Source organism: Leptodactylus fuscus, chromosome 8, assembly GCF_031893055.1.
Source record: "Leptodactylus fuscus isolate aLepFus1 chromosome 8, aLepFus1.hap2, whole genome shotgun sequence".
Classification (NCBI taxonomy): Eukaryota; Metazoa; Chordata; class Amphibia; order Anura; family Leptodactylidae; genus Leptodactylus; species Leptodactylus fuscus.
Window position 1 is genome coordinate 69385556 of NC_134272.1, and position 12746 is coordinate 69398301.

The 12746-nt window shown below is 45.0% G+C and overlaps 1 protein-coding gene across 1 annotated transcript in view; it reads left to right on the forward strand.

The window, feature by feature from the left end:
• CHN1 (chimerin 1) overlaps nt 1-12746 on the forward strand; it is a 78443-nt gene that overhangs the window by 12486 nt on the left and 53211 nt on the right. The window contains exons 2-3 of the mRNA XM_075284135.1: nt 1982-2020; nt 5537-5592. Coding sequence (XP_075140236.1) covers nt 1982-2020; nt 5537-5592 — 95 coding nt within the window. The remainder of the gene's footprint in view (nt 1-1981; nt 2021-5536; nt 5593-12746) is intronic.

The window sequence follows — 12746 nt, forward strand, 5'->3', positions numbered from 1 at the left end:
AAAAAAAAAATGCTTTCAATGCTTTACTATCTGCAATGAATCTTGGATATCCTGTAATGGCTTTTTAAACATGGATGAATAAAAGTTAAATTTTATTTTACTCCTGGTGGACGCTGGATCTTTGTTTTTTTTGTGGTAATACAAGCTTGGAGAAGTCTGGTCCATCTTCTGGTCCGTGCAGCCCAAGACGTATTTTGATGATTATATGGTGAGCTGGATACCTACACGTATTTGTATTAAAAAAAACAAACTTGTGCTTCCCCGCGGACAGGCCACAGGCGGAAACCGGCGGTTACCTTTACAAACCCATTCAATTAAATGTGTTTTAAAGCTGACCGCCGGGTTTCCGTCCCCTGCCCAGTTTCGCCGGGGCTGAAGACTGAAGGCCAATGGAATGCATACACTGGACACCGAGCACAAGGGTGAACGCCCCCTGAGGTGTTATTTATCCTCCAGTAAGAGATTATAGTGCTTACTTCAGGGGGCACAGGTAGGGTCTGGGATCCAGGAAGGCAGCAAACTGTAGCAGTGGCTTTGCTCACTGTAATTTGGGCTGCGTCAGTTCACGTTGCTATGGTGACCTGACTGACGAAGTGACGTGGAGGGGCGTAGGCACGCAATTGCCTATATCGGGCCAGGCCATGGAGACAGCGCACTTCACTTTACTTATTGGAGAGCACTGCTACGGATGTCTGCGTGGCCTGATCTGCCTCCAGTGACCTCCTGTATCCTTACATCGCATACATGTGATATAACAAGAGGACAAAGGTGGTCACCGGAGGCAGAGCAGGTCGCGCAGACATCAGGAGCGGTGCCCTCCAATAAGTAAAGGAAGTGCGCCCCAGGAGCTTCATTATAAATGCGCACGTGCCGGTGAGCCGGACGGATGTGCTCGGCGGGCTGCATGTGGCCCGCGGGCCGTAGTTTGAGGACCCCTGGTCTATGGGGTCTGCCGTTTCCTAAGGTAACCACTCTTTTATGCGGATAGGTTTCCCTTCGGTGGGGGTCCTCAAGCAGACTCCCCGAACGGAAACCCAGAAGCAGATGTGAATCAGGTCTCAGGCTACATGCATGGGCTGTGATTAAACAGCACAGACGGCAAATGGATGACATCTGCCTGCACCATTCACTCATGTCATTGAGCACAGGCCGCAAAACCATACAGGAATAGGGCCTGTCCTGAGTTTTATCCCAGGCTCATAGGCCCGTAATAATATGCGACATGTGATATGTGCATGGGGCCATAGACTGAAGCCTTTGCAGCCATAGACAGTTTAAGGTTCTTTGGCTGTTTTCACACTGCTGAGTCTTGGACATGAGACTCTGTCTATGTGAGTGCCGGATTTCCCAGCCTGTACATTATGCCAGAAGAGGGGCATGATGGTGTATGTATGATGCTAGGAGTCTCTGCCGTCCAGTAACATACTGCTCTGTAGTGACATACGGGACTGTAGATTGCTCGGGGAGAGGGACCCCTAGTATCATACATAACTATAATGCTAGGAGCCCCTCTCCCAGCCTGGGAAATCTGATGCTCATATGGACAAAGTGTCATGTCCGAGACTCAGCGCTGTGAAAGCAGCCATAGACCATTAGAGTCTTTCTATGGCTATGACTGCTGTAAAGCGTGTCACTAAATGCTGCTAACAGAGCAGAGGAGGAGCTTGGGCATGATGTCTGTCCGATATTTATGTACAGAAAAAACAATATAACTCTACACTCAGACAAGAATAATTAATGTGCTACAATACACCTCATACAATGACATACACACACACATACAGTATATATATATAAAATATATATTACAATGCTGACCAGGCCACATCAATGCAAAGGAGCCCATAGAGTGTGATAATCCCGTAATCCTCAGATCCTGAAATGTGTAAAGCCGTACAACACCTGTATCACCATTGTATACATGTTTCTATTGAACCCTATAACTTTTTTACTAATGTCTTTTTCTTCTCTTTTCCTTTAGATAATGATGAATACAGACCTCCGGTGTGGAAATCTTACTGTAAGTATACTGCAATACTGTGCACTCCATCTATCAGATAGGCACACATTGACACATACTAGAAAGAACAAGCTGATAAATGTGCGGGAGCAGCTGCCATTGTGATCTAATCTGAGGCAAACAGGAAATCCCTGTAAAGACTACAATAATAAGGAGAAATGCAGAGAAATGAGAAGGTATAGGAACAGTTTAAGGCGGATTCCACTAACTGAGAAGGGGATGTTATATCCTTTCCTCTTTGAATAGCAGATACTGTTTTTGTACCCTGCCCTTCCCCCTCCTTAAAGAGGTTCTTCCGGAACGAGGAACACAGGATGGGGAATTGGTGTCTGATCGCTGGGATCCACAGAGATCACAAGAGGGATGGTCCTATGTCCTTTGTTTCGACTGGGGCTTATCTACATCCACCTCTTCTCCATTGATTGTCTACTGGACTGACCAAGATAATGGAGTAGAGTTCTGGTTTATCTGTGTCTGTCCTACATACCGTGAATGGAGCAGCAGTCACGCACAACTTCAGATTGAGGGCATGAGACCTCCAGTGCAAACCTATCCCTTTGGATAGGGAATTTATGTTCTATATGGGACAACCCCTTTAATAGTTATCAGCTGGTGCTCTTTAATGTTGCACCTTGGATTTCCATAGGATTTCCCTGAGTACTGTCAGGGGAGTGTTCTTCACCACCCAGCAATAATGCAGATCTGTGAGTAGACCCCTCTGACAGTGCAGTGATATAGATACTGGAAAAAAAATGTATATTAAATATATTCTGTCTTAGCCCAGTGGTGTAACTAGGAATGGCGGCCCCCCCCCCCCCCGCATTCCTGTGTGCACAATTATGCTCCATAGTGGCCCCTGCACACAGTATTATTACCTCATAGTGGCCCCTATACACAGTATTATGCCCCATAGTGGATACCCATGAACAATTATACTCTGGGGATGCCAACATATAAAAAACAATGTTACTTGCCTATCCCCAGCTCCGCTGAACTCCTCGGTGGTGTTGGCCATCTTCAATGACGTCCGGGACGTCACATGACCCGGGACACAGGCACCAGTCATGTGACATCAGGGACGTCACACAAGTAGGCCTGGAGAGGTAAGTAACACTGTTTTTTTTATGTTCCCTTACTTTCCCCGGGCCTCTGATCATTATACTCTGGGTCTGAAAAGACCTCCGAGCATAATAGTATCTATGGGGCCTGCAGCGTCACTTACCAATCCCGGCCCCTGCCAGGATCGGTAAGTAAATAGGACCCGTTACTGACTGGAGTAACTCCAGCCGGTAGCGGCCTATTAAGAAAAGAAAAAAAAAACGCAGCGGCTGTCGCCGGGCCCCTAATGTCCCGGGTATGCCACTGTCTTAGCCCTTCAGTACATGACATACTGATGTACGCACTGGTTGCCTTGTTCACTTTATTCAGCCTCTGAATTATGACTCGGCTGATCCTGTCCCTTTTTCCACATCCACATTTGAGGGCCTGTTTCTTATGCTTTTACAAACCTACCTATAAATCAGGGATTTCCAGCTGGTATGTGAATTCGTAGGCCAGTCTGCCAATCACAAGACCAGGCGGGTTACTGTTTGAAGCCTGAATAAATCGGGCTATGCCTCTAGTGAGTGAGTCCATCATTCATTTTACATTAGTATGCCCTGTGCTAAGGGATAAGAAGGCATTTTGTTGAAGTGGGGCTTTAAGTTGACACATTTAATATGTATGTGTGTCTCTCGGTCTCCCCAGATGGTAGGTGTGGGGGGAATAAAGGGTTGGGAACGATGCATTAAAAGTCACTCAATCCTTTTCTGATCAAGACAGATACGCCTCCACCAGACAGGATTTGCATTGTGGGGAGAAAAGTAAATGAAATCTCATTCACACTGCTGAGACTGTAAAACGCTACTACACCCCCCACCCCCCACTGCTTTTTCTCTAGACGTGGTCTTAGCCTAAGCCCCCATGCACATTACCCTGTTTTGCCATTATGCTACAGTAGTTGTGACACGTATTCTCACGGGGCCATGAGCCCGGGGACAAAACTCCTATTCCTGTGTATTGTCACCAGTATGGGTCTGTGGTGTTCTCAGACAGCACACAGTTATTATCCATGTGCTGTTTTTTCACAAACCCATATATGCACATGTTTGTGTGCATGTAGACTGAAAGTTAATTTCCTCAATACCAAGATTGCACTTCTAACTCTGCCACTAGAGGGAGCATAGGAGATTACAGCATTCTGTGTTATTTGTTATATCAGTATGCAGCAGCTCCCTCTAGTGGTGGCTGCAGGAAGCAGAACATTGCCTATTTAGAGAGTTTGGAGCTCTGTATCCTAAAAATGGAGCTCAAACCACTGTCAAGATTAGTAAAGAAATTAATTATCATAGACTTATGGACCTATTTTCAACATGTTGTTGAGTGGTGGGCGTTCACTTTAAGAACAATGCCTCTGTACACAAAGCCAGCAGAGATCACAGAGGGTATCAAAGTGTGACTTTACCAGAAATTGTCAAGACTGTTTTTGGAATCTCTAACCAGGAAGGAAATAATTGGGTAGCTGCTGCTATAATAAGAAGGGTAAGAAGCCAAGATGTGGCGATCCAGATGAAGTGCTATTGTCAGGGTAAAGAGCAATGCTAAGGGTTCCATGGAATAGTATGAGGGGACACAAGTAAAATATCCAAAGACATGTCAGGAGCGCTGTAGTCTGTAGGAGACAACACCCTTCCTTGCTTATAATACTTACTGGTAGGGGTGACTTTGAGAAGAAACTAGGAAGATGCAGGGCTACTTGAGATACCAAGTAGACTAAGATCTTCACAAGATCTGTCATGACCAAGGTAGAGAAGACTTGTAGACAGCAGGTTTTAGTAGCCACATGGCTGTGTCGCTTGACAGTTCTAGTCAGTGATTGACAGTCATCGTTGTATACACACAAATACAGGAAAAGTGGGTGACTGAGTAGGACCGCCCACTGGACTCCTACACCTAAAATCTGAAGAATTTTAGATCAATACAGGTCAAGTTTTATTAAATTGTATTTCATTCCGCTCAGCTGCTCCTCAGACACCATGTGCAATGTGATGGGTTCATTTCCCAATTATTTTGTAAGATATAGTGGGAATATTTGCTAATGGGTATCTATAATAATGACATGTGTCATGCGTAATTTTCACTGCCCCTTATATTCATATGAATTGACCACATTGCTTCACATACAGACCGGTATAGGACCTACTCCATATTTTGGGGCTCTTTTCTACAGTCGGACTGACGGCCATAAAAGCTACAGGTGAGGGTATGGATCCTTTCTTTTGTCTGCAATTGCAGATAAAAAGTACCGTCATGCGCACAAGGCCTTTTTGAACAGAAGATATTTTTATTTCTGCACTTCATCACAAATCCTCATATTTAGGATATTGGAAGGGGGTGTACAAGTCATTCAGTTATGCTATAACCAGGTTATGAGGTGTTGTTATAACATTGTTCATTACTGTATTATTCTTCCCTTAGTGTATCAACTGCAGCAGGAAGCTCCGCACCCTCGGAGGATTACCTGCACACGTGAGGTAAGTACCCAGGGAGGCCTCCTGTTGTTTACTGTACACACTGGGTTGGTAGCACCAAACTAAATTGATTCGTAACACATAAACTGGTACTCCTGGAACAAAAATGTACTAAAACATAACTTTTAATAGTCTGACTAAAAATAGGAACTCGTTCCCTTTAGACATACAATAAAAACCAAACAAAGGGTGGGGGTAGGGATAAACACTCACCCATGCTCCCACCCTAAATCACACATAGGTTATTAAATAGGAGGGGATGGTACGGGTTTCTTTAATTGGTCCTATGTTATTGCCACACTAGCGATCTCTAAACATTAGAACTCATAGAAAACTCTCACTCCATTACCCCACTGACACTCGGTTCTGCCCCACCCGAAACTACACTCCTAGCTTGTATTGATTTGGTCGGTCAGTATGAGGTGATACTAACATGGATAGTTTTTAACCCTGGTATTGTTTCTTGGGCTGTAACAATGTATCCCATCACACCTCATATACTAAGCCCCTGAGAGCTCTCTGATAAACCCCTACATTAGTAGGTGCTCTCTCTTTTGGGGAAAATTGCTAGTAGATTTCATGGGTAGGGAAGCCCCCGGGCACTACACACCACTAGGGGTTAACTAAATATAACAATATATAACAATGTATCCCTCTCTACGCGTTTCGTTATGTACTCCTCAGGAGAGTAATATCAAGATAGTAAATCGAGCGTAAAAGAAAAATAATGAATTGCGGTTAAAACCACATTTTCTGCAGCCCTGATGGTGGGCTGCAGTATAGAAGCGAGTCGCAATACCAGGGTTAAAAACTATCCATGTTAGTATCACCTCATACTGACCGACCAAATCAATACAAGCTAGGAGTGTAGTTTCGGGTGGGGCAGAACCGAGTGTCAGTGGGGTAATGGAGTGAGAGTTTTCTATGAGTTCTAATGTTTAGAGATCGCTAGTGTGGCAATAACATAGGACCAATTAAAGAAACCCGTACCATCCCCTCCTATTTAATAACCTATGTGTGATTTAGGGTGGGAGCATGGGTGAGTGTTTATCCCTACCCCCACCCTTTGTTTGGTTTTTATTGTATGTCTAAAGGGAACGAGTTCCTATTTTTAGTCAGACTATTAAAAGTTATGTTTTAGTACATTTTTGTTCCAGGACCTCCTGTTGTTTACCTGAACTCAGTGTGCAAGACATTGTTAGTTTTTCCAGGGGTTAAAGGGATTTTCCAGGCTAAAATTATCAATGTCCTATTCTAGGGATAGTTCTTCAATATCAGGTTAGTGGGGGTTCAACACCTGGCACCCTTCATGAATCTGCTGTTCTAGGAGGCTGATGCACAAAGAATGGAGCAGGAAGCATATAGCGCTTCTCTCTGTGTAGTGGCTGAACTGCGTTATTACAGCTTGGTTACCATTGAAGTGAATGGGATCTGTTCTGCAGTACCCGGGTTTGGCCACTACACTAAGGACGGAGCTGTTTGCTCCATGCACTGTGTATTAGCTGCTTAGAACAGCTGAGTCATGGGGTGCAAGGTGTCGGACCCCCACTAGTTTTATGTTGGCAGGTTTTGTAGACACCTCCTAGTGGATATTATCAACTCTACCTTGTGCATAATACTCACTTCAGTCTATATATGTATACAACAAGTATGTAGGAGCCATTGATGTGGCACCCAGGTTCTCAGATCTGTGTCTCTGACAACAGTAAATCGGTGCTAATATTGGCTGTGATCTGTCGTGACACTTACACTATAGCTTGCAGTCATTTCCAATACAGTGCTAGTAATGTCTTATCTGCTGGGCCTAAATAAAGGAACAACCTGGAGACGTCTTACCTAATTGTCTAGGTGGTGATATAAAATATTACAAAGTTTCCTACATTAACCTGTACTAGTCATTCATGCAAAGTGGTTTATAACTGGTGGTTCATTTTAATTGGGAAATACTTTTCAAAAATAACACTTCACTTTATGGGAAATGTATGGGGGTAGTTTTCTCTCTGCTGTTTGCAGTAGCAATAATGTGTGCCAGTAGGGGTTGCTTTGAGCAAATTCTCCTCACTGTATTGGGAGGTTTCACTTTTTTTTTTTTTTTTTTTTCCCCTAATCATTCACAATAATGGTCAGTAGGTGGCAGTATAGACTAAAATAATATTTTGCAGCTTCATATACCTTTTAGCATGCAGTAACATGTAACTGACCGTGATGGCATGTGACGCAATGGTACGTTTGTGAGAAAAATATGAACTAAGGTTTTTTTTTTGTTTTTTTTTGCAATCTTTGTCGCATGGACTGATTTTTGCAGAAAGTCGCCACTTTAGAAATAGTGTGGTTAGTTAGTCTTGTAGCTGAAACCTATACATATATACACACAGCGGCGTAAATACCGTGGTAGCAGCTGCCACAGGACCCGGGACATTAGGGGGCCTGGCAACAGCCGCTACCCCTGTGTGTTTTTTTTTTCGTTTTTTTTTTTTTTTTAATAGGCCGTTAACGGCTGGAGTTTTCAGACCCCTGAGTATAACGATCGGAGGCCCGGGAGAGGTAAGATAACATTAAAAACTGTGTTACTTACCTCTCCCATCAGGCTTCGGCCTACTTGCGCGACGCAGGGCTCCGGTCACATGACGTCCCAGAAAATGGCCGACAGCGAAAAGACCCCAGAGTACAATAATTGTTCATGTGTGTCCACAATGGGACATAATACTGTGTACTGGGGCCAGTATGAGGACATAATACTGTGGGCGAGCATGTGAAGAGTTCTTTTGGTTCAGGCGGGAACGTGTACCTAAAATTGCATATTGATTTAAAAGTTGTTTCTTACAAAAAACAAAAATTGCACTTGGACTCACAGGGTTTTTTTTTTTTTTTTCCCCTCTATGACACTTACCAGCCCTATAACAACATATACATGAGGGAGACTCTGCTTAGTGATCTGCACAACCCTCATTGAACGCAATGATAAGTTCATTACTAATGGCAGGTATTAGGATCTGATGTTCTTATACCGATTAGTAGCTAGTATACATATTTCCATCTCTATAGGTATAATAAATCCTCCCCCTCCTGTAATTTCTTTAGTGGTGATCCCATATGTAAGACGTGTATCAGTGACTGTTTATTGCACGCCCACACATGCAGGCTTGGTATAAATGATAATTATATTCTTGCATTATATTCTTACATAGCTGCTGCTGTATACTGAATAGGCAGATCCAGATATTCTGCATTCTCTTCCCACTGACTTCACCTGTTGCCATGAAATGTTTGTGTGTGTCCTCCCATGGATGTGCAGCAGCTGGCATCATGCCTTCCTCCTGGCAGCATGTGAGGCTTCCTTAAAACTTGATCCTCCGACAGGTTTGTTGCTAGGCAATAGAGGAGCGAGAGAATACGAAATCTTCATCTTGTTGGTATAAATTGGAATAAACCAAGGGGGATACAGCTTTGCATGTCTTTAGAATACAGATTTTTATTATCAAGTAAGATAAGATAAAAGAACAAAGGAGTCTGATGGGGGGGGGGGAACAAACTTTGGGTACGGTTCTTCTATGACCACCTTTAGTAGCAAGTATGAAAAGAATATTATTTGGTCTTCTGTCTGTGCCATAAGTCTTCTCTTACATCACAATGCTCATTTTGTTTAACACCGTACAGGGACAAGGAGCACTGTGATGTCACACAGTACAGGGACAAGGAGCACTGTGATGTCACACAGTACAGGGACAAGGAGCACTGTGATGTCACACAGTACAGGGATAAGGAGCACTGTGATGTCACACAGTACAGGGATAAGGAGCATTGTGATGTCACACAGTACAAGGATAAGGAGCATTGTGATGTCACACAGTACAGGGACAAGGAGCATTGTGATGTCACACAGTACAAGGATAAGGAGCATTGTGATGTCACACAGTACAGGGATAAGGAGCATTGTGATGTCACAGTACAGGGATAAGGAGCACTGTGATGTCACACAGTACAGGGATAAGGAGCATTGTGAGGTCACACAGTACAGGGACAAGGAGCATTGTGATGTCACACAGTACAGGGATAAGGAGCATTGTGATGTCACACAGTACAGGGATAAGGAGCATTGTGATGTCACACAGTACAGGGATAAGGAGCATTGTGAGGTCACACAGTACAGGGACAAGGAGCATTGTGATGTCACACAGTACAGGGACAAGGAGCATTGTGATGTCACACAGTACAGGGACAAGGAGCATTGTGATGTCACACAGTACAGGGATAAGGAGCATTGTGATGTCACACAGTACAGGGATAAGGAGCATTGTGATGTCACACAGTACAGGGATAAGGAGCATTGTGATGTCACACAGTACAGGGATAAGGAGCATTGTGAGGTCACACAGTACAGGGACAAGGAGCATTGTGATGTCACACAGTACAGGGACAAGGAGCATTGTGATGTCACACAGTACAGGGACAAGGAGCATTGTGATGTCACACAGTACAGGGATAAGGAGCATTCATTGTGATGTCACACAGTACAGGGATAAGGAGCATTCATTGTGATGTCACACAGTACAGGGACAAGGAGCATTGTGAGGTCACACGGTACAGGGATAAGGAGCATTGTGATGTCACACAGTACAGGGACAAGGAGCACTGTGAGGTCACACAGTACAGGGACAAGGAGCATTGTGATGTCACACAGTACAGGGACAAGGAGCATTGTGATGTCACAATACAGGGATAAGGAGCATTGTGATGTCACACAGTACAGGGATAAGGAGCATTGTGTTGTCACACAGTACAGGGACAAGGAGCATTGTGATGTCACACAGTACAGGGACAAGGAGCAATGTGAGGTCACACAGTACAGGGACAAGGAGCAATGTGAGGTCACACAGTACAGGGACAAAGAGCAATGTGAGGTCACACAGTACAGGGACAAGGAGCAATGTGAGGTCACACAGTACAGGGACAAGGAGCATTGTGATGTCACACAGTACAGGGATAAGGAGCATTGTGAGGTCACACAGTACAGGGACAAGGAGCATTGTGATGTCACACAGTACAGGGACAAGGAGCATTGTGATGTCACACAGTACAGGGACAAGGAGCAATGTGAGGTCACACAGTACAGGGACAAGGAGCAATGTGAGGTCACACAGTACAGGGACAAGGAGCAATGTGAGGTCACACAGTACAGGGACAAGGAGCATTGTGATGTCACACAGTACAGGGACAAGGAGCATTGTGAGTTCACACAGTACAGGGATAAGGAGCATTGTGATGTCACACAGTACAGGGACAAGGAGCACTGTGATGTCACACAGTACAGGGACAAGGAGCATTGTGAGGTCACACAGTACAGGGACAAGGAGCACTGTGAGTTCACACAGTACAGGGACAAGGAGCATTGTGATGTCACACAGTACAGGGACAAGGAGCACTGTGAGGTCACACAGTACAGGGATAAGGAGCATTGTGATGTCACACAGTACAGGGACAAGGAGCATTGTGATGTCACACAGTACAGGGACAAGGAGCACTGTGAGGTCACACAGTACAGGGATAAGGAGCATTGTGATGTCACACAGTACAGGGACAAGGAGCATTGTGATGTCACACAGTACAGGGACAAGGAGCATTGTGATGTCACACAGTACAGGAATAAGGAGCATTGTGATGTAACCCAGTATAGGGACAAGGCGCCCTGTGAGGTCACACGGTCCTTGGATAAGGAGCACTGTGCGGTCTCACGGTGCAGGGATAAGGAGCACTATGAGGTGATAAGGTGCACTGAAGTCACATGGTACAGGGATAAAGAAGCATTGTGAGGTCACACAGTACAGAGAGAGAGTGCTTTATTCTTATGTGTATTATCATTTCTACTATTTGATTCAGGGGAGAAAATTGTGCATATAGACCAGGGGTGGGGAACCTATGGCTCGCGAGTCAGATGTGGCTCTTTTGATGGCTGCATTTGGCTCGCAGACAAGGGCGTAACTACTGGGCCACGGGCCCCACAAGCACTACTATACTCAGGGGGTCTTTTTGGACCTCCGAGTATAATGATTGGGTGCTCAGGAGAAGCAAAGGAACATAAAAAACAATATTATTTACCTCTCAAGCCTACTTGTGTGACGTCCCAGATGTCTCATGACCGGGGCCTGCGTCCATATGCATATATGCGTCAAGAAGGGCCGACAGCGACAGAGAGTGCAGCGGAGGGAGAGGTACGTACAGTGCCTACAAGTAGTATTCAACCCCCAGCAGATTTAGCAGGTTTACACATTCTGAATTAACTTGGCATTGTGACATTTGGACTGTAGATTGTGAAAAGTTTATTCAGAGAGTCATTTATTATTCAACCCCTCAAACCACCAGAATTCTGTTTGGTTCCCCTAAAGTATTAAGAAGTAGTTCAGGCACAAAGAACAATGAGCTTCACATCTTTGGATTTATTATCTCTTTTTCCAGCCTTTTCTGACTATTTAAGACCCTCCCCAAACTTGTGAACAGCACTCATACATGGTCAACATGGGAAAGACAAAGGAGCATTCCAAGGCCATCAGAGACAAGATCGTGGAGGGTCACAAGGCTGGCAAGGGGTACAAAACCCTTTCCAAGGAGTTGGGCCTACCTGTCTCCACTGTAGGGAGCATCATCCGGAAGTGGCAGGCTTATGGAAGTACTGTTAGCCTTCCACGGCCTGGACAGCCTTTGAAAGTTTCCTCCCGTGCCGAGGCCAGGCTTGTCCGAAGAGTCAAGGCTAACCCAAGGACAACAAGGAAGGAGCTCCGGGAAGATCTCATGGCAGTGGGGACATTGGTTTCAGTCAATACCATAAGTAACGTACTCCACCACAATGGTCTCCGTTCCAGACGAGCCCGTAAGGTACCTTTACTTTCAAAGCGTCATGTCAAGGCTCGTCTACAGTTTGCTCATGATCACTTGGAGGACTCTGAGACAGACTGGTTCAAGGTTCTCTGGTCTGATGAGACCAAGATCGAGATCTTTGGTGCCAACCACACACGTGACGTTTGGAGACTGGATGGCACTGCATACGACCCCAAGAATACCATCCCTACAGTCAAGCATGGTGGTGGCAGCATCATGCTGTGGGGCTGCTTCTCAGCCAAGGGGCCTGGCCATCTGGTCCGCATCCATGGGAAGATGGATAG